The following is a 26,283-nucleotide window of genomic DNA, read 5'->3' on the forward strand; positions in this document are numbered from 1 at the left end:
TAACCAGGCTTACTGTGCAGGAGGAGTGGGGGGATTTAGCAGATGGCTTAGCGTGCCAAAAGCCCTTGGACTGGCCTTGGAGTTTCAGCATCTGTGCAGAGGAACCGTTATGAGGACTGAGTGGACTGAGAGGGTTCCAGGGGATATAAATGTCCTTTCCCTCAGTGGAGTTGCACTTGCAGAAGAAGAAAAGGAGCAATTTCTGCTTTTTTTCTTTTAATCACTTCATCCTCTCATTGTGTTTAGCTGTTTCTCTGCATGGATTCTGCGACTGTAGGAATGATGTTTCTGAGCCTCAGAAAGAGCTGCCGCAATACAGATGAATGTGGTCAAACTACACTTCCACACAAGCAGTGGTAGGATACTGCTCAACATATAATAAATACATTATTAGGCTATATATGGTATATTCTTTTGCATTGTAGTAATTTGTGTTCCTTGATGATTAAAAGTATTGCTGTTGCTCTTCTCCCTTATATCTAAGAGCACTGAAGCATAATTTATAAAACTCTATTTTGACTGTTGCTTTTCTATTACAGAGTACGTTCAAATTTAAATCGGAGAGCGATATTCATCTTGCTGAGCACCACAAACAGGTTCTGTACGATGGAAAACTTGCAAGTAGTATTGCCTTCACATACAACGCTAAGGCTACTGATGCTCAGCTATGCCTTGAGTCCTCACCAAAGGAAAACCCTTCGATTTTTGTACATTCCCCACATGCTCTTATGCTTCAGGTTTGTACGTATTGATTGATTGTGTTCATGATTTATTTATGGGCCCACAGAACCTTAGAAGCGGCCAAGTTTTAATTGAGTCTTTAAAATGATTGTCTTATAAGCTTTTCATTTGTATCGTTGGCTTCTCTTTTGTGCCTATTAATAAAAGATGATGTCTGTTCTGTCTCAGTATTGTTGTTGGTTTTCAGAAACTGCACAGCCATCTATGAGCTCTAGGTTTAGAATTGCTGCATTGATCAGGAGATTGAATTAGATAGCCTATGACAGTGGTGGCGAACCTTTGACACTCCAGATGTTCATGGACTACAATTCCCATCAGCCCCTGCCAGCACAACCAATTGGCCATGCTGGCAGGGGCTGATGGGAATTGTAGTCCATGAACATCTGGACTGCCATAGGTTCATGATTTGTAGTCCATGAACATCTGGAGGTTCATGAATTGTAGTCCATGAACATCTGGAGTGCCATAGGTTCGCCACCACGGGCCTATGGGGCCTCTATCAACTACATGATTCTACTCATTTTATATGAATAGTTTAAATGAATGCTTAGGATATATTTATGCAGTTAATAGTAATTTTATGGCTGCTGTTGTAAATGGTTGTCTTACTTGATTATTTTGAATAGCATGAGTGGAGTGTATATATGCACTGAACAAAAGGCACACAGTTCAGCTGCGGTATAGTACTTCCAACCCCATTACTTTCACTGGAAAGAAGATAAGCACAAACTTACATTTCTGCCCCTGAAATTGCAGTTTGAAAGTGCTTATTTGTGACTAGATCATGACTGATATTTTTAATAACTTTGCTACCATTTTAGTGACATATCCATGAAAACACCAATAGCAATATTGGTGTTGCTATGAGCACTAACTATAAACTGTGCCAAATTTTCTTGTCTCACTGTAGGATGTGAAAGCTATCGTGACACATTCGATCCATAGTGCAATTCATTCAATAGGAGGAATCCAAGTTCTTTTCCCTCTCTTTGCCCAATTAGACAATCGACAGCTGAATGACAGTCAAGTGGAAACAACTGTCTGGTAGGTTTATTTTGGTACAGTTTATGAGCTAAGCAAATTTTCTTCTGATATAGTGAGGTTTGGATTGGCTGCAGCATCCTAGCTCACAGATAAGATCTTTTCTTCCTTGAGGGACCTTTGTGAATGGCATGAGATGCAGCAGGTCGGAATGTGGAATCTCTGAAAACCATTTGGTTGCTCTTACTCAAGCCCCATCTTTGTTCCTGCTAGTTCTCCTTTCCCATTACAATTTCCCTTAGGCTCCATCAGTCAGACTTCAGAAGAGGTCAAAAAGAAGGATATAAGTGCAATAATTGTGTTTAGTTTTTGAGACTTAATTGGTGTACATCAAAAACTGTACACATTAGTTTTGGACACTTGAAACACAATGTCAACACCTTACTTTGCTTGGGAAAATGGTCTTTAAGTTTTGAGAATTGATTTAAAAAATTAGAGCAATTGGAGCAAAAAATTAGAGCAAAATTAGAAGGGAAATTGATTGAGAAATAAGAAATTAGAAAAACTGGAGAAGAATTCTTGGATGTGCATTTGAATATATCCAGTGCAAATATATGTCCAAAAAAAATACCTGATTGGTATTTTCCAGATATGTTTGGGTCTCTGGATAGTATCAGAGATATGTTTGGGTCTCTGGATAGTATCAGGGATATTCAACAGTAACCAGGAATATCAGTGTTTTCAACCAGCATTTTAAGGCTCTTGAGACTCCCCCCACCCCTTTTATTTTATTGTCTGTGTCTCTGTGTCTTCCCGGGGCTTACCAGTTTTGTATTGGCTTGCCAGGTTGATGGCTTTGATCCTGTCCTTTCAATTGGTTTTGTTGGTCTTGTAATATTGGTTTGTGTCAGGCTTGTGGTTTGCAGCGGCTTCTCAGTTACACATTGATTCAGTTTCTACGTATTTCACTGTAAAAGCTTCATCAGGGAAATCAGAGAGTTCACTTTGTTCTGAACCTTACCACAAAATTAAGTTTTTAACTAATTAAGAATGTGTTGAGGCTGTGTATAATAATAAAGCTGTCACCTAGCATCTCTTTTCCTTTTTTGGCAATATAAATGAGCCTGGGTTAAACTTCCCCTTGCTCACAGCATGATTATTTACATTCTTCTGCACTTATGAAAAAACATAGTTTGCCATCACTTCTAAACCACAACCTATGACTTATTTTCTGCACTCCAAGCTCTGATTTCAAAGCATAATTGGATTTGGATTTGTTGGTTGTAATTTGTTGGTTGCTGCTAAAACAGAAGTGTTTAAATATGAACCTAAGTGTAAGCGAGGAGGAGAGGAGAGTGGTTGTGCATTTAGTTGTGCACTGAATGTTTGCTAGAACTGTTGAGGTGCAAATATTAATTTTCAGCCATATCTGTGTAAAGGTAATTATGTTACAAGAATGTAGCTTACTCTGAAGGTTATTGTCTTCATAATATGTAATCCAGTTTTTCAGCCTCTCCATGATAGCAATCACAGGTGTCAAACTCACGGCCCTCCAGATGTTATGGACTACACTTCCCATCATCCCCTGCCAGCATCATGCTGGCAGGGGATGATGGGAAGTGTAGTCCATAACATCTGGAGGGCCGCGAGTTTGACACCTATGGTGATAGATATTACCTTCTGACATCAGCCGTATAATCTCTTTATCAATAAAGGGATTGTTGGTATCTCATCATTGATATATAGAACAGATGGTGAAGTAGGCAAAATTTGTCATAATATTGGCTTCTTTTCCATTCTTTCCTTACCTCATTGAATCAGGCATTTGCATCATTGTGGATATTTACATTGGCATAGAAGAGAGCCAATGTAGTGCAGTGGCTAAGGTGTTGGACTAGGACCCGGGTTTGAATCCCTTTTTTCCATGGAAATTTATTGGGTTATCTTGGTCCAGTCATATACTCTCATCCTCAACACAGGCAAGTCTTTAAATGGGAGACTGTGAGCAAGTGTAAAGTGATTAATATTGAGCAAAAAAAATCCCAGCTTCACAAATACATTGATGAACTTGGCACTGGCAGCAACAGACCAACAAAGGAATCTTGTGATGGTAGTGGATAGCTCAATGAAAATGTCAACCCAGTGTGTGGCTGCTATGAAAAAGGCAAATTCCATGCTGGCCATAATTAAAGAATAGAGAATAAAACTACAGTGGAACCTCGGTAATCGTAGCCTTCATTTTTTGTCCTTTTCAGTTTTCGCTGGTTCCCCCAGCTGTTTTTTTTTTGCCTGTGTTGAGGCTGAGAAGGTGGCAACCAAGATGATTAGGGGGTTAAAACAAGTTTCCTCTGAGGAAATGCTGAAGATGCTGGAACTTTCATTTAGAAACATAATAGAAGTTTATAAAAGTTGTGCATGGAGTGGAAAAAGGTGACAGAACTTTTCTCCCTCTTTCATTTATACTAGAACTTGACATCATCTAGTGAAGCAGATGGGCAGTCGGTTCAGGACAGACAAAAGGATATACTCCTTTACACAGAGATAATTAAAATGTGGCGTTCAGTGACCGATGTAGTGATAGCCACAGCCCAAGACAACTTTCAATTAGATTAACAGAAAATAGGCCTATCAGTGACTACTAGCTGTGATGATTAAAGGGAACCTCCATTTTCAGAGGCAGTCAACCTCTGAATCCCAGAACCAAGAGGCAACCCCAGGGGAAAACTTTGGCCTCTATGCCCTGTTGCTGGACCTCCATAAGAACTGGTTGGTCAGAGTCAGGGTGCACTACTGGTCTGATCCAGTAAGGATCTTGTTGAGTTTTTCTTCCTGTAGCTGCATTCTCTACATGATCTTTGTGTGCAGAAGGGCCTCCCATGGGTCTTTTCAGCCACATAGTCTACTAGTGAAAGAAAAAGACAAACAAAATCTATTTGCATAAGCATCGTATACTAACTATAGTTCCAGTCTATTTCTGTTGATACCTTCTGAGCGTTTAGTTGGGATATTATCAGTATACAATTTGATACTCTTCTTGGCTGTTTTTGGGACCAACAAGCATTTAGTTTAAAGCATTGTCATGATTTTGGTAGGCATGTCATATACTCTTTGGAATGGCTAGTATAAAGCTAGAAAGCACAGTGTATTTTTCAGATAATCAAATTATATATGAAGTAAACATGCAGAACACTGACATTAAAAGAAATCAGTGTAGATTAATTGAGCCTAACAAATACCTGAGATCTGTTGGGTTGGATCCTGTCACTCCTTCCAACTGTGAAGAGACTTGCTTCCATTGACTGCAATAGAGACAGTCCTAATTGGATTAGAAACATGCTCAAATTAATTCTGATCAGACTGTAATATACAAATATTAGATTATAATGTGAAGGATGCCACATGCTGGTTTATTTTTATTTTTGAACAATCGGTGTCAAGTAGTTTTTGCTTACAGTAATGAGTAATCCAAGAATGAAATGTAGATCATTTAAAATCTCATCAGTGTCGTACTTCTTATGCAGTGCTACCCTTTTGGCTTTCCTGGTAGAACTTCTTAAGAGTTCAGTAGCCATGCAAGAACAAATGTTGGGTGGAAAAGGATTCCTAGTTATTGGCTACCTCCTTGAAAAAGTAAGTGCTAGTGTTGTTAATACCACTACGATATGTTTGATCGTTTTCAAAGCATTTCATCACTATCAAAAATTATCATTTGAGTATCAAGGTAACACAGATTTTTTTGCCAAGCTGATTGTAGGATATTATACGTAGCCCACAATATTACATATTTTATTGGTATTCCAAGAAGCACCTCTTTTATGATCTTTCTCAAAATCTATGGTTATTTTAAACAAAGGAAATTATAGCAAATATATGGATTTCCAAATATGTTTAGTGGGGTATATAGAAGGATGTAGAGATATAGAAACAGTATATATGCAGTAGTAAATATGTGAGTATAAACAGACGATACCCTCTTTCCTCTTTTTTCTTACTTCTTTGTACTGATCTCTCTCTAAATTAGATGTGGAAAACTTATGTATTGCTTCTTACAACTTTATTAATTGAAATTTGTATTTTAGTTCAATAAAATGTAATTAAAAAAACAAAACAAAGGAAAGTCTTTTTGTAGTCCCTTCCATTGATAAATTTTCTTCAAAAAGAATATACAACGACAGAATAAAATAATCAGATGTCACACTGTGCATATTATTTGTCTTAATGTGACTGATTTCGTGATGTGCTGGTAAATATGTCCCTTTCCCTGTATTGAATGTGTAGCCAGTACTTAGCTTGCTGCTAATTGCTTGGGCCCTTATCTCTATGTTGGCAGTAGTTTATGAGAGTATAGTTAACAATAAAAATTTCAGCTTTCATAAACCTACATGAGTGTTCCTAAAAAAGACAGGTAAAGCAAAATCACTGTATAAAAGCCAAATTTAAAAAATTCCAACATGAAAAAAAAATCCCATAGTCCATAAGAGTCTAGAGAATAGATATCCTCAGATTTATGAACATTCATTTGTGGAGTTGTATTGAAGGAAGATCTATGTAAGAGCAACTGATGCTATCTTTGACTTTTCATTTATACTAGATACTATTCAATGCTATAGCAAACTTCTCTGGAAGAAGATATTTTGGGGAATCTTTTTCACATTAATCTTACAGAAGAGCATTGTGTTATCTGTATGTAATGATTTCATAGTCCAGGATGCTTAATGATAAAAAAAATAGCAATTGGAGTTCCTTTTCATTAGGTTTTGAAGTGACAAAATGGTGCAATGAAACAGTACTCTTCAGTGATCATTATAGGATTATTAACTATTAATTTAGGGAACAATGTATGTTTGTCTGACTGCTGTTATATTTATAGGTGAATTGCTTTAAGGCTTCAGTGTTATCTGTATATTCAACATAATACATAAAAATAAACATTTATTTGAATGAGTTTTAATTCTAGTCTTAATTTGTTCAGTCATCCAGAGTTCATATAACACGAGCAGTTCTGGAACAGTTTTTGTCTTTTGCAAAATATCTGGATGGACTCTCACATGGAGCACCTCTACTGAAGCAATTATGTGATCATATTCTTTTCAATCCTGCTATTTGGATACATACTCCTGCAAAGGCAAGTGTACTGTGTATCATCAGTATCTCCCCAAGCTTATATTAAATAAGCAAATGTGATAACTTGACTATATTCTATAATCCAGTCTAACTCGCAGAATGAAGTGCCAAGTATAGGATAAAGTTTCTGTTACATAGTGATGACTTGCTAGTATCTTCTAATATTTGTAGTATTTGCTGTATCATTTAGTATCATCAAAATTAAAATGCTTTTTGCAGGCGTTGATGAGGGTATTGGCACTTCTGATGACAGGACTTTTACAGCGCAATCTAGATGAGGGGGACAAATTCTCACAGGGAGTGGCAGAGGGCCATGCCAACACACGTACTCGCTCCGCTGGCACAAAGGGCACCCCTGTTGGTGGATGGAGCACAGCAGTGGCAAAGCTACAAGGGGTGTGTGCTGTACACCGGGCACATGCCCCAAGGCACCTCTTCCTTTCCCCCACCCCCCGTGGCACCTCCCCACAGTGCTTCCCTTCCCCCCTTCCCACACTTACCTTAGTTCCTTTCCTATTTGAGAACTTTTTCAGGCTGCAAAAGTCCTGTTCTCAGTAAAAAAGGCCTGAGGAACTACAGTTCCCAGGAGAACTTGGGACTACAAGGTCTCTTGGGAAGTATAGTTCCCATCAGGCCGTTTTTACTGATATATATAACTCCATTAAGCCTTAAAGATAGCTTTTAGACAGTGGGGCTTTTTCCCTCTTCTATCTGCCTCCCTGCTCTGCCTGGGAACCTTCTGGAGGCAGCACAGTAGCAGCACCACCTCTGGCTGCCCCTGGGAACTTGATTGGGCTGTTAAAAAGCTGATAATGAGCTAGCCAGGAAGCCCTAATTACTATAATTTTTTTTTAAAATGGGGTACTTAGATATGTCTGTCTCAAAATAAAGAACATAAACACCTTCAAAATTTCCTCAGGAAAAAATACAGGGGGAAATGTTTTCATCCTAGAATTTTTTCAACTTCCCCCCCACACCCCAGCCTTCACATTTCTATTTCTCACTGAGCGTGTCTCCTCAATATCTACTCTATTCATGGTAACTTGTTCTGACAAGTTTTCATCATCATCCCAGGAAGGGGGAAGGATATTGTCTCCCAGGAAGGGGGAAGGGAGTTCTCGATACTTATGTCAAACATTCTGGTTACATTTTGATTGAGATAAAGTCCATCTCTTTTTCTTTTATACAGGTAAGGTTTTCTCTAAAATGTCAAAAATTAAATATTAAAGGGGAGAAAACAAATGCTCGTAGCCTGGTCATTCACCTAATTATGGCAAAGTCACTTGGTCTCTCCTGAGATATAAAGTGCCGGGAGTGGGTGGGGATTGGGGGGTTGGGAGAAGAGGGTTGAAGAAGCAGCTGCATGCCTGGAAAAGAAGCAAGAGCAGAAAATTGTGCTGTGAACTGCTTTTGACAATAACAGTGTTTGGTATGCAAATTTCTATTATGTGTTTTGGCAAATATAACAAAATGATGTGATTCAGCAAGAGCGTTCTTCCTACTGTCTTTTAAATTTGCACTGAAGTGAGTCTGGAGCTGCTCAGTCCTATTTGGTGAGTCACCACAAGCTGGGAGGGGATGTGTATGAAGGGCAACAGGCAGAAGGAAGGTTTATTGGGAGAAAGCACTGTTCACTAGACAAACGTCACTGGAGCAGCTAGGTTTTTCAGTTGATTCTGTTCAGCTTGCTCAGTAATCAAACAACTCAGAAGTGCAAAGTTACTGAACACCCATGGGGTTCTGAATTTGGACGTCACTAGAACATTAGCACACTTAGGCCCCTTCCACACATGCAGAATAATGCACTTTCAATCCACTTTCAGTGAACTTTGCAGCTGTGCGGAATGGTAAAATCCGCTCACAAACAGTTGTGAAAGTGGATTGAAAGTGCATTATTAGGCACAGTTGTTGCTTGTAGCCTCCAGCCTGTATGTGATATTAAGTTAACGTAGCTAGATTAGTATTAGTTCAGTAGTAGGATTGGGCCTACTTAGTGTGGTAGTGGTAGTGTTTAGTGAGGCTATAGGTCTTGAGGAGAACAGCTGAGCAATGGGGGCACCTACCTTGGGGCAGGGGATCCCAGTGTTGATGGGGCGGGGTAGATATAGCGGTAGGCGGCGGCCATATGATAGAAGACGAACAAGATATGGTCATGCTCGTTCGCCTTCTGACCTCCGACCTATCCCAAAAGAAAGGAGCCTATGGTGGCCGCAGGTTCAGGAGTTACTCTACTTCGTCGCTGGTGTTGATTAACGCCAGGAGTCCATCAACAATAAAACCGCTGTAACTCCGAGATTATCTCGAAGCCTGCAACAGAATGGACCTGGTCCTGCATCAATCGAAACCTGGAGTGCTGGCGAGGGTGAAACCGTGCGCCTTTAGGGCTTAAGTCGCGCCACCCGGGTTGGCGTGTCTCCATCAGCCACGAACACCCACAGGGGCGGGGAGGTGTGGCGATGTTCATCCGCGGATTCCTATTCCCCTTCAGGGCGGCCCCATCCCAGAGAGAGAGATCCCACCCGCAGCATGGAGTGTGGTCGGCCTGGGAAGTGGTTGGCCGCGGAGAGGATGCGTGATCACTCACTGGTGTACCGGGTCGCCTTAAGCACCAGGGGACAGCCTGCTGCGGCTGCTGGAGGTGGTGGCCGGACTGGGGTACCATTGCGGTTCCCCAGACTTATTGTTCTGGGGACTTCGAATCAATCCATGTTCGAATAACCGCCCACCTCATGTACGGTGGCCGCTGACCTAGTGTCCATCCATGGCGGCACTGGGCCTCTCCTTGGTAAGCTCTTGGCCCCACTCCATGAGGGCCGGTCACGCTGGATTTGGTCTTCCGTTTGGGGGGGTTAATGTGGTCATATCCTCTATGGACAGAGTGCCATGGTCTGAGCCATTACGCCCTGAAGGTTCGGATGGACCTGCCGCATACCAAACCGATCTAGGCTAGGGGCTGATTTATACCCACCCAGCGGAGAACTTATGGATCCAATTGGTTTCCCTGAATGCTCTGCTGGACCCTGAACTCCGCACTGGCTTTGATGAGCAGGGTGGAGGGACTGGAATTCCGGCTCTCCGATGCCATCGAGACTTGTTGCTCCCAGCGTCCTCTTCCAGCCCCCTATGTGTTCGGCAGGCTCCCTGGTATACCGAGGGAGCTGCGCCAGATGAAACGGGTGCTTAGGACGGTAACTAGAGCGAAGTGTGGCGGAAATCATTCGTGACGGCTTAGCGGCGCCGAACATCCTATAGGACGCTTTATGAAGTTGGCCTATGAGATGGCTTAATGAAGGAATGAAGAGGGCTTTCTTCTCCTCCTCTCTTGCCAGCCTGCTAGCTCTGCGCCCGGCACAATTATTATTTCGTGATGCTCAATTCAGTCCTTGACCTCCCTTATCGGAAGGGTCCACAAACCAACGACATTGGCTGTTAGCTGTGAGAGCATTTATGAGCTTTTTTGCAGATAAAGTCGCGTCGCTCCGCCAGGACCTTCCCGCCACGTTATCTACAATTAGTGAACTGGAGGCTCCCTTTGCCGTCTTCGGGCCCAAGCTTTGGCCCAGTTCTCTCCCTGCTCTCCGAAGCCACTGTTGACAGGACCTTGGCTGCTGTTAGACCTTACTACCTGTCCTCTTCGGATCCGTGCTCCCTCACTGGCATTATAAAAGCTTGCCGGGTGGAGCTACGCACCCCATCTGTTGAATAACATTATCATCAATGGCTCCCTTGAGCAAGGGGTCTTTCCGGATGGGTTGAAGGGAGGCAGTGGTCCACCCACTCTTAAAGACCATCGAATTAGATCCAGGTGATCTGGGCCAATTACCGTACCCGTCTTGAATCTTTCGTTTCTGGAGAATTGGTAATTGAGATGAGTGGTGTGTTGGAGCAGCTCCAGGGTTTCCTGGTTGAAGCATTGGCCTTCGATCCCTTCCAGTCCGGCTTCCATGCTGGGCATGGGGCCCGGAGATCGGCTTCTTATTGTCGCCATCACAGATACGCTCCGCATCCAGCTTCTGGATCACCGAAGCGGATCGGCGCTGCTGGTTTTGTTAGATCTTTTACACGAAGCGTTTGATGTAATGGCTCGACCATGACCTTTTGACTCCACCGTCTGTCAGCTTCCGGGGTTCAGGGCACTGTCCTTCAGTGGATTGCCTCGTTCCTCCGGGACCGGAGTCAGCAAGTGTGGTGCGGGGATGAAGCCTCCAGGAAGTGCCGCCGCTTCAGTGCTTGGAGTACCTCAGGGAGCCGCTGCTATCCCCGCTATTATTTAACATCTATATGCTAGCCACTTGCTCAGCTGGTGCGGAGCTTTTGGGCTGATCTTGTCATCCAATATGCTGATGACACTCAGTTCATTCTGTTGATGGAGGGGGGAGCGGGGTTACGCCTCCGGCTGCTCTCCAGCATTGTTTGAGTAAGCGCATAGCTGGTTGGCGGTTGCAGCAGAGCAGGCTGCAACTGAATCCATCGGAAGGACGGAGATCCTCTGGCGAAATAGGCCGCAGGGGTGAGGTTGGAGATTTCCAGCCCGCCCGGTGTGGGAGGAGGTCTCATTACGCCGACCTCCTCTCGTTCGCAGTCTGGGGGGTCCACCTGGATTAGTCTCTTTCAATGGAGACCCAGGTGGCCCATATGAACTTTCGGACTGCATTTTTCCATCTTCGTCCAGTCCCCGGGCCGTTGGCTCCCTTCCTCTCCCAGGCCCGGATCTGGCCGCCTTGATCCATGCAACGGTCACCTCCAGGCTGGACTGTTGTAACTTTAAGCTGCACTGGCATGCGGCCTTCCCTTGCGCTTTGATCTCGGAAGTTAAAACTGGTCCAACATCGCGACAGCACGCCTGCTCCACAGGAGGCGCCTTTATGAGAACACTATCCAGCCTGTAAAGTTAGCGTTTCAGCTGCACTGGCTTTGATCCCGGTCGAATTCCGAATCATCTTCAAGGTGTGGGTTCTGGACCTTTTAAGGCTTTGCAGCGGCCTGGGGCCCTCGGTACCTTCGGGACCGTGACATCACCCCATATGTCCCAATTCGACCTTCTGCGTTCTGCAGAGGCCAATCTACTAGTGGTCCCCGGCCCCTCTGCGTATGATGCGGCTGGCCTCCACGCGGGCCAGGGCCTTTATGGCACTGGCCCCGGCCTGGTGGAACACCCTTCCTCCAGCTGTCCGGGCCCTGCGGGACCTGGGTGAGTTTCGCAGGGCCTGTAAGACCGTGTTGTTCCACCGGGCCTTTGGAGTGTCCAGCTGCTAATATGGTGCCCCCTCACTGCTCTGTGCCTGGGGCAGTTACATCAGGGTCCCCTCATATGAGGAGCCCCCTCATATGGGGAGCCCCACTGGCCCCCCTCAGGGAGGTAGGTTCTTAAATTGGGGCCAGACGCCTTTTATTTATTTATTATGTATTATGGTTACTCGCTGTTTTTATGAGTTTTAAGCTATTTTATGGGATGGAGCCTATGTATTTATATTTGTATGATTGCTCCTGTTGTTCACCGCCCGGAGCCCCCCAGGGATCGGGCGGTATATAAATTGAAAAAATAAATAAATAAATAAATAAATGTGCAGAAGGACCCTTAGTGCTAACTTTGGTTAATGGGTACTAACTATGGTTAAGAACATGGGTCTGCAACCTGTGGCTCTCCAGATGTTCATGGACTACAATTCCCATCAGCCTCTGCCAGCATGGCCAATCAGGATTTGTAGTCCATGAACATCTGGAGAGCCGCAGGTTGCAGACCTCTGGTTTAGATTCCAAGTCTAAACACTTACAGACTTCTGTTTAGAGACTAAGCTGCATTCAGACATTAGTCTAAACTGAAGTTTAATGGCTGTGAACGTAGCTGCTGCATGACTCTTATGTGTATCAGAATTGTTAATGTAGGTATGGTAGTTCATGGTAGTTCTTCTTGGCCCACTTTCCCATTTCTATGGATTCAGGAAGGGAACAATTGCAGTGCTGGCCAGAAGCCTTACAGTTGGAAAACATGAGGAGCAAGCACATGTGATACAGTGAAGACCTGTGTTTTTTTTTATACCTAAAGAAAAATTTGGATTGGATGAAGTTTTTTTTAATTGTTTCAGAAAGTAGGCTGGATTTGCTTCTGTTTTAAAATAAAACATTGATGGCACTCATTTAAAGGAACTATAAGTGACAACCTCTTATTTCCTTCGTTGTCAGTCTTTGTGATGTTTATAGAACATTTTTCACTGAACTAATATTGGAATTAATACATTCTTATAATGTTCTTTAGGTTCAGCTATCACTTTATACTTATCTGTCTGCTGAATTTATTGGCACTGCTACAATCTACACTACAATACGCAGAGTAGGCACAGTATTACAGCTGATGCACACACTGAAATACTACTACTGGGTGGTTAATCCTGCAGATTCCAGTGGCATTACTCCCAAAGGATTGGGTAAGCACAATATGATACAGTTCTGACGCAGCAGATAGCATATTTACAGTGGAATCTCGGTTTTCACTGGTAATTCAGCCGGTGACTATCGGTGAATACCGAAACTGATGAAAACCGAGGCTACGCTATCTGCATAGGCGTAATGCAAACAGCGCAGCAAATTTACGCAAAAGTCACCTTGGATTTCGTCACAGGCGACCAACAAAATCCGAGGTAAAAAACGGCTGGTGACAATCGGCGAAAACCAAAATCGGCGAAAAACGATGTTGCTGAAAACCGAGGTTCCGCTGTATCAGGCTTGGCTATTTGACCAGAGTACCCTTTCTGATCACCAAAGCCTTTCTTTGTATGGTAAAGCTTGTCTAACATGATGCCAGACAGATAATTTCTTACCATCTGAGATATGAGTGTCTTAGCTGGTGTTTATATGCTGTTGAGAATGCTTTGATGGGCTGCAGATTTAGTCAGAATTCTAAACTGTGCTGCAACTGCTTGTAGGCTGTAGGGGTGACAGTATGTTTCATTATCATAGAAATCACTGGAAAAGTTCATACATATGCCACCTCTTGGCACATATTACTGAATTAGCACCGCAGGTGAGTCCTGGGTAATATGTGTTGGATTTCTGGTTAAATACCACTCCTTTCTTAACGCTCCCCAGACACCTCCCTTTTCCGGTCCCTGTGCTGGAGGAGCTGTACTGGCTTTGCGTAGATACATCAACAAATATGCCAGAACACGTTCCTCTGGCGTAATTGTCATCCTATTCCAAAACAGCTTTTTAATGCCTTTAATCACAAATTGTCCAATCAATTTTGATCCTGCTGGTACAGGACTTAATGTTACTTTGAATGTGTTGCCACCTTATAGCTGCTCTAATTCTAGAAGTACGAAGTGAAAATGTAGATGCTGAGTTTATTTGAATACAGGATCTGTAAGTTAGACTATGTGAGAAATCCAGGGATAGGTTCAAAGTAACAGCTCGGTGTTCTCTTGTATTACTTCCAAATGTTAATGTTATGCACTGTCCAGAATAAAGTTCCTTGAAGGAATGCATTTTCTAGAAAAAGCTGACGTCAATAAAAATGGTTGCTTATTTCAGTTGCTCATTTTAATTTATTTCAGAAGGTCCTCGGCCATCGCAGAAAGAAATCATATCATTACGAGCGTTCATGCTTTTATTTTTGAAACAACTTATTTTGAAGGTAAAATTTCAAAATTTTAATGGCATTGTGGTTGGTAAAACATGAAAATCTGATATGGCTGTAGGCAATTTTGTCATATAAATACATTTGTTCTTAATTTATTATTATTATTATTATTATTATTATTATTATTATTATTATTATTATTATTATTATTATTATTATTATTATTATTAATTCAATTTCTATACCGCCCGATCCCCAAAGGGCTCCGGGCGGTGGACAACATAATATATAAACAATAAGTATAATTAGTATAAATATTGCTGCTATTAAACTATCAAAAGATGGCATAGCCATAATATGGATGAAGTCAAATTGGATGAAGTCAAATTGAATTTTATTATGTTTAATTTTTATATTGTTTCAAGTCTTCTGTTTAACCAGAAATGTAAAATCTTTCAGTGCTAATTCTTCCCACAAGTGATCTCTGGTGGTTTCCCATGGCAATTCCCATTGTACAATCACAGCTACTGCGAATACAGAGGCAAATACAAAAGCTGTGGAACAGCCATGAGGAAGCCAGTGGAGGGCTTTCTTCTGGCTTTTAAAACATTATTGCTACATTATTATAACAATATGGGGGTGGGAGTGGGGTGGGGAGAAAATAACTGCAAAATGATTCCAATGTACTGGGAATGTTGAAAGTCTGTTTCTTTTCAAACACACAGGATGTAAATTCACATCGACCACAATTTTTAAAGAAAGGTCATATCAAAACAGACTTGGGAAAATATCACAGTATTTCAGGGAAAGTTTATTTTTTTAATTTATTATATTTAATAGACCACCCTATCTCCAAAGGGCTCAGGGCGGTGTACCGTAAAATCAATAACAGACAATATAGTGTTCAAAGACAAAAGTGCATTAAAATCCATTAAAACAGTAGCAGCAACATACATATAAAACCCGTATTTAAAAGAGGCATCCGAATCTCAAATCACCTTACTCCATACCCCCTCGGGAGGGGACCGGCAGATTGCCACAGATGGTAGGTCCAGATGGTACATGGGGCATCAGGAGGGGGTGGCCAATCCGCGGCTAGCCTCCCCAAAGGCCCGGTGGAACAGCTCAGTCTTGCAGGCCCTGCGGAACTCACCAAGGTCCCACTGGGCCCGAACAGCTGGAGGAAGAGCGTTCCACCAGGCAGGTGCCAGGGCTGAAAAAACCCTGGCCCGGGTAGAGGCCAGCTGCATCATTGCGTTGTGTGGAAAGTGGATAAATGGGTAGCTGTGTCATGTTGATTCTCCAAGAAAGCCTCATTCAAGTTTGAGTGCCAAGACAGAGCAAAGCATGCATATGGAAGCAACCTGTTTTTTGTAATATGAAAGCAAATAATGCATTCCAAAGCCTGAACCTGACAAAACCTCTTAAAAATTATTATTTTCCTAAACATACTGTCAAATTTGGCAGAGGATTGAACTGATTGTGTAGTTAATTTAACTATAGCTTGTGCCTTAAACCTAGAATATTGTCTTGAATCTAGCAGAGGTGCTGAGGTGCGCAGCTACACCATGCCAAAGTCCTCACTATATGAATATGTGGGGGTAAAATTTAAGGTTTTGACTTGGGGTCACAATGTTGAAATCAGACATGCTAGAGGACGGTTTTTTATCTTATGTAAAAGTAAAATGCTTTTAAAAAACTAACAATGCCTTTTAAAAGTCATATTCAATAATAAATGCACAGATTAGATCTGTAGATCCAAGAAATGTTTTCTGTTAAAAAGTGTTTAATCATAAATACATTTTTAATTTGATCAGAGTGGTAACAAAGATTAATCAAATCTTTCTAGGATCGAGGAGTCAAAGAAGATGAACTACAAAGTATATTAAATTACTTACTAACAATGCATGAGGTAGGTTTGGATAATTAGATTTAAATCCCAGTCTCTTGCGCTAACTTTATAAAAAAAATACTTTGCTAACATTATTTTATGACATGTAGGATGAAAACATTCATGATGTGCTTCAGTTGCTAGTGGCTTTGATGTCTGAACATCCAGCATCTATGATACCTGCTTTTGATCAACGAAACGGGATACGGTAGGGACTGAAAATAATCTAGATCTTTATTTCCACATTGATAAAATGAAGAAATGAGTTAGTATTTTATGAATTTTTAATTCGGACACTTCATTTCATCAAATATAACAGGCTTATATAATTGAAAATTTATCAAGGTAGAATAATTTAAAATAAACTTTATCATTGGGTTGCTGTGTGGTTTCTGGGCTGTATGGCAGTGTTCTAGCAACATTCTCTCCTGATGTTTCACCTGCATCTGTGGCTGGAATCTTCAGATGATCTCTCTCTCCCCCTCTCCCCAAGACTCTGAAGATGCCACCCACAGATGCAGGTGAAAAGTCAGGAGAGAATGCCGCTAGAACACGGCCATACAGCCCGGAAACCACACAGCACCCCAGTGATTCTGGCCGTGAAAGCCTTCGACAAAACTTTATCATGTTTTCTACTTAAAAGTTAATTTTAGGCATAACATACAGGTGCTTTGTGTATAATCTCTGTAGAATTATCTCTGTATAAGTGATTACATATCCCTTGGAGCAAACATAAGGTGTATTGTCGAAGGCTTTCATGGCCGGATTCAACTGGTTCTGGTGGGTTTTCCAGGCTGTGTGGCTGTGGTCTGGTGGATTTTGTTCCTAGGACTAATAATATTTTTATTTTTCCCTAAACATTTAATAGTCATGCACAATAAAAAAAATATTCTCACCCTCTATCTTAGCAGGGAGAACTGCCAGTGATTCTTGCTTAATGGGAAATAAACATCTGCCTAAACACACACACTGCCTAAACATTAATTTATGAAAAGGCTTCTGTCTTTTTAAAGAGATGTTATTCTCTGATATTTCTGTGTTTAAAATGAAGTTTGTGATATTTGTTAATAACTAGCTAATTGGATATGGATCTATTTACATATTCCAAATACTATTTCATGGGGATCAACTTTGTAAACGTCTGCTCGTAGAAATATAATCCTCTGCATATACTTGGAATGTTTGTGTAATAAGAAGATTAGTACTCTTCAGATTCCCCTGAAGTTATGAGAGAGAAACTAGCAGCTTCCTATTTTCAGCTATTTATTATTTGTTTGGCTCATGGGTGTGTATATTTACAGATTATATGGTAGGACTGGCCTCATCTTAGGACTCCTTCATTATAGACAAAGTATGTAAACCATATGGTTCCATAACAATTTCACTGTTTCTATTTGTGGCTAAGGCATATTCTCAGCATGCATAGGGCCAGACTAGTGGAGAAACCAGCCGAGGGTCTGTCCCAAGTCCAGCCATACCATTTTAGAAGCAAGAAGTTCTTTAAAAATTGCAGTCAGGCCCTGATAAGGTGCATGGCTTTGTGATCCCTGGAGCTCTTGCTCTCCCCCCCCCCCGCCCAACTTTTCATGTGCTGAAACAGGGCTGTTTCTGCATCTGAAGTGGTGTGTGGGGTTGGGGGTGGCAAGAGCTCCTGGAACTTCTGCACACTTGATCCAGATCAAGAACTTGTAGCAATTTTTAAAGAAAAGCAGTTTTAAAGAACCTCTAAAATGGAGTCTGCAACCATGGGATGAATCTATGACAATCTGGCTCATACAATTCAGTGAAATAAAGGGAAAAATGACTTGCAGTTGACAGTTTGTTAGCGCCTACTGTACCGTTGGGTAAACTAAAGCTTTGTTTAAGAGTTTGTTGCAGAGATCACTTGTGCGTCTACGATTCTATCGTCAAAAAGATTTCCAAAGAATTGCTTTTTGAATTTGTAGAAAACGTTTTCTCTTCCTTCTTAACCTCCAGGGTCATTTATAAATTATTGGCTTCCAAAAGTGAAAGTATATGGGTACAAGCTTTGAAGGTGCTAGGCTATTTTCTCAAACATCTGGGTCATAAGTAAGTTCACTGTTTTTTGTTACTAGTTCTGGTTGTCTTATTGGGTTGGATCACAACTAACTTTTCTGCTCGTGCAAGGCACTTCTGTCCTCCACTGCAGCCCATTGATCTCCCTGCAATGCTGGTTCTAGGGGGCAGTGGACTGGGGAACTGCATAAGAGGCTAATTGGGGTTTGAACCAGGAAGAGGGAATTGGTGGAAATCAGCCTGCCTCTTCTGTTAGCAGAAAATTTAGCCTGGACTCAACTCATTTAATTAACAAAAATCTTTCATTCACTGTAGGCTTTCTGTTGTTTTTAGTTTTAAAGAAAATGTATAGGGAATTTATTTTATAACTTCTTTTTTATTTTATTTTATAATTTTATAATTTTATTATGATTGTATCATACCCCTCCTCCAAAGGGCACAAGGTGTAACATATCCTGGAATTGATGTCTTCAATTAGTCCTGCAAAGTAGGTTAACTTGAGAGAGTGAGGGACTAAACCAAAGCCAACATGTTTACTCTCTTATTTAAACTTTGGAAAGCTCAAGCAGATGTCTTCTTGATTTAGAGAAACTATATATGGTAAAGATTGAGTGCCTCTGATGCAGCTTGCTTAAATATATGCATTGTTCGATTGCCGAAGTGTGCCTTGTAGAATTTTGTGTTAGACCAGTTCTTAAATGTTTCGAAGTCGGATGGGAACACACTTCTAAATTTACTATATTTTTTGAGTTCCACTTCTACAAGTTAGTTTTCAGTACTTACCTGCAAAGTAAACATGCTGCTTCCCCTTCATGAATTAATGGAATAATGAATAATTCACGTTTAACATTCATAAATATATTACAGTACCAAGCTGCAAGCGATGTTTCTTGGCTTTTTCAAATTTAGTGCAGAGGCAAACCCAAATTTAACATTGAGTCTGCTCTCCTATGCATTTATTCCTAATCCTCACTTCCGGCTTCACGGCCAGCTCTTTTGTCCGATTGCTGATTGATGTATATATACACGCCACAAAATAATTATCTGCCAAAATTGAATATAATTTACAGCCATATGTTTTTACACGTGAGCATGGAAATCATGGAACAGGATCCACGATCATAATTATGTCACCATTTGGCCACACAGAATAAATTGTGCAAGAATCAATCAACATCTGTTTTGGCTTATTATGCCAACAGTTGTTCTTGGTATGCATGTTTATCTATGCATGGGCGACCACTGAAGACCTATTGGGGCAAAACCCATTTGGTTCTGTTAACTGTGATTGTGGTCCTTATTTTTATGTCATCAACCTGTGGATATTTATTTGTATTATTTAATGTCCATTGAGAACTTTTTAGCCCAGTAGTATCAACTTGGAGGCTAAATTCCAGACCTGTTTTTTTTAACTTTAAGTGAACTATACAGTAAATTGATTTATTTTGTTTAATTAATTTTTAACATTGTTCTTGCTCAGCCTTCGTGGTACCTAATTCATGGCCTTCCTGCAGCAGAGTTGAAACCCAGTTTGGGATTTTCATCTGCAGTCTGAGAATGACTTTTTAGAAAGTTTAAAAACTTCACCAGGTTTTTAGTAATGATAGATACAGCGGAAAGTCTTTAAACCAATTTAATTAAGTTTAAAAGTTTTTAATTGTTTTCAGGACTAATGCTAAATACTATTCACTGTTGCACTAAATCCTTTTAACAATAATATGCTAAAGTCAGCATTTCTGGTTTTCTTTTAGGCGGAAAGTTGAAATCATGCACACCCACAGTTTGTTCACTCTCCTTGGAGAGAGATTGATGTTGCATACAAATACTGTGACCATTACAACTTATAACACCCTTTATGAGGTATTTAATATTAAAACTTCTCAGTAATGGGCTGTAAAAATGGGGTGATTTATCAGAAGAGATGGATTCTCAATCATTAGTTAGATTGTTAGCATTGTTATTAATCTATTGTTAGTATTGTAGCCTAAATAATATTTCTTTAGAATCTGTTGTGAACTTAGAAAAATGTTATTGCTTGGTAACATGAAGAAATCCATTTCTTCTGACTATGTACATTTTATATTGCCATTTATATAATGAAATTTGGACGTTTAACAGGTATACTAAGTTAATCTCATTATCTTGAGTCCCATTGTTATTTGTGTTACAAATAAAATTAACATCTCACCTGAAACGATGTCTGATTTAAAAAAAAATGCTAAATGAGAATACAGGTTATACCGTGTTTCCCCGAAATAAGACAGGGTCTTATATTAATTTTTGATGCAAAAGATGCATTAGAGCTTATTTTCAGGGGATGTCTTATTTCGTAGTGCCAGGGAGCCGGGGTGTTCCGGTGCGGGCGGGGGCATTCTGGGGGCATTCCGGGGGTGCGGCGGGGGCGCAGGGCGGGGACTGTGCTGGGGAATCTAACTAGGACTTTTTTTTGGCGTAGGGCTTATATTTCAAGCATCCTCCAAAAATACCGAAAAATCATGCTAGGGCTTATTTTCAGGGTAGGGTTTATTTTTGGAAAAACACAATAGTAATAAATTTGGTTTGTAGATCTGAAAAAAAAACTGATTTGTTCTTTTGATATAGATAATTCTCTGTTTTGTGAACAATAAATTTAATGTAAGTTATCTGTTCTTAAATTCTATTCATAATTTGAATAACAAAGCAAGTATAAAAGCAAAACTTGATGCTCAAATGGTTAAAAGAAATATATTTTTAAAAAGTATTAAGGGGGCACTGTGCAAACCTCTGAAAGAAATATGCAAGGAAATTAAAATTTCATTTCAGTATAGAAGCTGCATATTTTATAGTCAAGCTGTAGTGGACTGCTAAACAATGGTTCCCTAAAGAATTTGCAAAGCACAATAGTGTGAGCAAAACTCAAGAAAAAAAGGCTAGTTTTAACAAAGAATGCAGATAAACATTCTAAATAGTTCTTTTCAGTAACTGATCAGTAACTGAGCTGCCTTGCTGAGTGGTGTTTGGAACTAGGTCTCCCTACAGATAATTTCCTCATGGTATTTAATTAATGTTTTTTAAAAAATAATTCCATATCTTACAGAAATACATATATACATATATAATAAATATATATTGTAAATCAAAAGGGAGAAACACTCAAACACCAGAGGACTAAAATATGCCCCAAGTGCAAGAAATGTAAACTGCCATTGAGAATCTTTTTTAAAAAAAATGGGGTGGGTGGGTGGGCGGCTCAAGCCAATGAACTCCTTTTTCCTCCTCTGTTTTCTCCCCTCCCCTTTTCCTTTAAAATAAGTCATTAATATTTGATGTGAAAGAATTAGAAGGAAATGTGACTGTATTGTGTTGTAGATATTGACAGAACAAGTGTGCACACAAGTTGTTCATAAACCACATCCGGAGCCAGATTCTACAGTGAAAATTCAGAATCCAAGTAAGAAATATTTGTTTTGAGTCTGATTTATGATTATTTTTGTTAACCCTTTTTTGGTGATTTTCCAAAGATGGTTTGTTAACTGTAGTATACTTGTATGTTGGCAAGTTGTATCAGGACTATTCCTTTATCTTCTCAGAAGAAGAGGTATGGCTCAAACCAAAGCATGTGAGCAGGATAATTAGTCCTCCTTTCTGATGCTCTCATTCCTCCTTTCTGGTGCTCTTGCATCTCTGTCCCTCTTTTCAAAGTGAAAATAGGAGTGAATGACAACTGGTGAAGGGTTCTTGCTTTTCCTTACCTGCTAAGTCTCTTCCTGTAGAAGAGTTGGACAGGAAGGTTAGGATCAAAGAAAGAATGAAATAGTTACCCCATCTCTGATTTCCCAAACTCATTCACCTCCTCCTGAAAGAAAGACAAAATGAGAAGATAGATGAAGGCCTCTCTCCTCTTTGGTGTGGTCTAGCCTTTCTCTCTGCATTCAGTTTTGTTTCAAGAAATGAATGGCATTGCTCAGTAAACTAGTGACTGTCTGTAGCTTTGAGAATATTTTGGCTTCTTGTATTATTTCTGAAGTCATATTTCATGTAGTTGCTAGATGCCACTGTGAAACAGGTGGATCGAATGCTATGGAGTTGCCTATCGATTGGTACACTCTCATTGTTTCCCTATCTGTCTATTGCATTATAAGTTTTAGAAAGCAAACAGCATTTGTTACAGCTAGATCTGTTGGTCCAAATGGCGTGATTTTGTCAGCTAATTAATTTGAAAATCATTAATATATTTTTCTTTTAAGTGATTCTTAAGGTAGTGGCAACTTTATTAAAGAATTCCTCACCAAGTGCAGAACTGATGGAAGTTCGGCGGTTGTTTTTATCGGATATGATAAAACTTTTTAGTAACAGCCGTGAAAACAGAAGGTTTGTAAAGAATACAGTCTTTTTCGCCATTTATTTTATTCAGGAAATGTATATGCTGCCTGTGTAGAATTCAGGTGGCAGCTGTTTTTGCATGTTAGAAGTGAAGAGAAACATCCATGGCCACTTTTCACTTTAAAGTCAGGCTCCCTAAAAAATTATTAGGATGCATTGTTGAAAACTAGACTGATGACACTGAAGGAACTGTTGCAATCTCAATATCTTGTTCCTGATTATCTTTTATTAGTACTTCTTTCATTCCTTATTTAATTATGAAAGCTAGTATCTTATTAAAAAGGTAAATTCCGTATAATTTTTGTTCATATTTATCTCTAACAATGCCCTTTATTATAGCTGGTGTCATTCAGCCCTTTGTTATTGAAGTCTATAATTAATTAATTAAAGTTGACTTTTACACACAAACCTTTTTCATCATAGGCACCTTGTAAACTAGTGGTAAGTAGTAGGCAGATTATTTTCCTTCTTGAGTCACTCTTAACTTAATTCTACAAACGCACCTTACAGTTGCCACTGTAATTCATGTCTGGAGGGTTGTGTATGTGTGAGAGAGAGTGAAATATAAGTAAGAACAATAATAATATTCAAGATAAGACCTTTAAGTAATATATGTGATAAAAATACACATTAGTTTCATTTAAGCAGTTGATACTAGAATTAATGGGTATTTAGAAGGTCTTGATTGAATATAGCTTTCATTTAGATTGAAATACCGAGAGCTCTCTGAATAATAATAAGAATGTTTTAGTTACCTGTTTTTAAGAATGGAAAATGTCAAATGCCATACAATGATGATCTGATTTTCATTTTAGATGTTTACTTCAGTGTTCAGTGTGGCAGGATTGGATGTTTTCCCTGGGATATATTAATCCAAAGAATTCTGAAGAACAAAAAATTACAGAGATGGTGTACAACATCTTTCGCATCCTTTTATACCATGCAATAAAGTATGAGTGGGGAGGATGGAGGGTCTGGGTTGATACTCTTTCCATAGCTCATTCCAAGGCAAGTGCTTGCTTTTGAACTTCAACTGTGCTACTGATTCATTAACCACCATATATGCAATAGATGTAATTTTGTGCCATCTTGTGGATTACATGCAGTATGACATGTTATCATTTTTCTAGAATAATTTCTTCCATCAGCAACATTTTTAATGGCAGTCAAATGATCAATATTGACTTTTCTTCTGAAATCATTATTTGCTTTATGTTTAGGTCACTTATGAAGCTCACAAGGAATATCTAGCAAAAATGTATGAGGAATATCAAAGACAAGAAGAGGAGAATATAAAGAAGGGGAAAAAGGGGAATGTGAGCACCATCTCAGGCCTTTCATCTCAGACAACTGGAGCAAAAGGTGGAATAGAAATCCGTGAAATAGAAGACCTTTCACAGAGCCAGAGTCCAGAAAGTGAAACGGACTACCCTGTTAGTACTGACTCCAGGGACTTACTTATTGCAACAAAAGTGTCTGACGATGTACTTGGAAGCTCAGATAGACCAGGGGGTGGCGTGCATGTAGAAGTTCATGATCTTTTAGTTGATATAAAAGCAGAAAAGGTAGAAGCTACTGAAGTCAAGCTGGATGACATGGATTTATCACCAGAGAGTTTGGTAACGAGAGAAAACGGCGCTCTCGTGGAAGTGGAATCTTTATTAGACAACGTATATTGTGCTGCTGTTGAAAAACTTCAAAATAACGTTCATGGCAGTGTTGGCTTAATTAAAAAAAACGAAGAGAAGGACAATGGACCTTTGATAACACTGGCAGATGAGAAGGATGAACCTTCTTCCAATACCACGTTTCTTTTTGATAAAATCCCTAGCCCGGAGGAGAAACTGATCCCTGAACTGTCGAGCAATCACATTACGATTGCAAATATGCAAGAGACTCAAATGCACCTTGGTGTGAACGATGATCTTGGCCTGCTTGCTCACATGACTGGCAGTGCGGACGTGGCATGCAGTTCAAGCATCATCGAGGACAAGGAGTTCAAGATCCATACCACTGTGGACGCAATGGGCACCCTTTCTGAGAGAGAGTTGGCTTCATCGTCCAAAGGATTAGAGTATGCGGAAATGACGGCTACAACCCTGGAGAGCGAGTCCTCTGGTGGTAAAGCTGTACCAAACGTAGATGCAGGAAGTATCATATCAGATACCGAAAGGTCAGATGATGGCAAAGAAGTAGGGAAAGAAATCAGAAAGATTCAAACCACCACTACGACCCAAGTAAGTTTTATACCTTGCAACTGTATATAGTTATAATGATATTGTGAAACTAAATTGATTCAGTGTATATCACCTGAAATATGTTGGTATATTGGTGATTCCCATGGTTGTCTCTATATTCCATCCCTCCTTACCCCAAATTCTGTTTATTTTCCACTGCTTTCCAACACTATTTCAAAAGTGTAAATAACAATGCTTCTCTGACTATACTTTTATGCATATGTTTTCAGATTGTTCCCAGAAGTTATTGAGTTGCTAAGAAATTGACCTTTGTATTGGCAATCTCTGTTTCAAATCTTGTCTCTAAACCCAGAAAAGAAGGAGCGTGGGTGCAGTGTAATGACCACAACACACAGAAAACCCACTGTAACCTATCTGCCAATAACTACCACAAATCAACCTAGAATACACTTTAAGAAAGTGTAGAATGCAAAGGTGTAAATAAGTGCAATAACTGTACATCCTATATTAAAGTATAACAAGGAAACAACCATCCTAGTACCAATATTAACTTATAGAACCATGACTGGCAAAGTCACTGACACACAAGATATAGTCTGCTTGAAGTTCCAAATGCAGACTATCTTTTTTGTTTCTGTATGAATTTTTCAGACAGGCACAGGAATCCAAATCAGACAATAATCAATAGTAGTATTCCCCAAAACTTCCGCATGGGCAGCACAATACTCCTCACCCTGGGGGAAAGCGGTGGGCAGCCAAACATGCCCCATTTGACCCATGGGATGGCGTCCAGGTCTTCTACCCCCTTCACTCCCCCTGTCACAATGACTATTGGGGGAGGGGAGTCCACGGAATGTTTTGATGTTGAAAAGCAGCCCTCATACTCAAAAACAATGGGAAACAGCACTTTAGAGAATAGTTGTAATATAAAGGTTCTCAGCCTTTGGACCTTGACTGTCTTGCAGGTGTGTGTGTTTGTGTATAAACTTATTCAGAGTTAACTGATGACAGGTTCTTACTTTAGAGAGGAGGAAAAACATCATGAAGTTCCTTTACAAGTAGGATCTGAAAACTGCAGTAAACTTAAAGAGTCCTAAAAAGAATTATTTTAGAATTAGTCCTACTTCAAAATGTTTAAGAACCACCTTTTTGGGGAATACAGTATAATATTTCTAAAGTGATTGATCCCTCAAAAATTTGCTGTATGCTTATCTGTTAGATTCAAGTTCTCTTTATGCATGTTAAACTATAATCTTACTTGTGTATAAGGAATTGCTTTTGTTGCATATTTTAGCATGATTGTCTACTTTTAGCTGAAGAATAGGCTTTATTACATTATTAACTTATATATAATACACACACACACACACACA

General features: G+C 40.1%; 1 protein-coding gene across 1 annotated transcript in view; it reads left to right on the forward strand.

Moving 5' to 3' along the window:
* The window catches only part of NBEA (neurobeachin), a 387,749-nt gene that overhangs the window by 9,083 nt on the left and 352,383 nt on the right, over positions 1-26,283 (forward strand). The window contains exons 4-17 of the mRNA XM_048492774.1: positions 540-737; positions 1,652-1,785; positions 5,244-5,352; positions 6,695-6,847; positions 13,103-13,271; positions 14,397-14,476; positions 16,272-16,334; positions 16,424-16,521; positions 18,291-18,383; positions 20,102-20,210; positions 21,699-21,780; positions 22,577-22,700; positions 23,528-23,720; positions 23,933-24,949. Coding sequence (XP_048348731.1) covers positions 540-737; positions 1,652-1,785; positions 5,244-5,352; positions 6,695-6,847; positions 13,103-13,271; positions 14,397-14,476; positions 16,272-16,334; positions 16,424-16,521; positions 18,291-18,383; positions 20,102-20,210; positions 21,699-21,780; positions 22,577-22,700; positions 23,528-23,720; positions 23,933-24,949 — 2,622 coding nt within the window. The remainder of the gene's footprint in view (positions 1-539; positions 738-1,651; positions 1,786-5,243; positions 5,353-6,694; positions 6,848-13,102; positions 13,272-14,396; positions 14,477-16,271; positions 16,335-16,423; positions 16,522-18,290; positions 18,384-20,101; positions 20,211-21,698; positions 21,781-22,576; positions 22,701-23,527; positions 23,721-23,932; positions 24,950-26,283) is intronic.

Source organism: Sphaerodactylus townsendi, linkage group LG04 (genome assembly GCF_021028975.2).
Source record: "Sphaerodactylus townsendi isolate TG3544 linkage group LG04, MPM_Stown_v2.3, whole genome shotgun sequence".
NCBI lineage: Eukaryota > Metazoa > Chordata > Lepidosauria > Squamata > Sphaerodactylidae > Sphaerodactylus > Sphaerodactylus townsendi.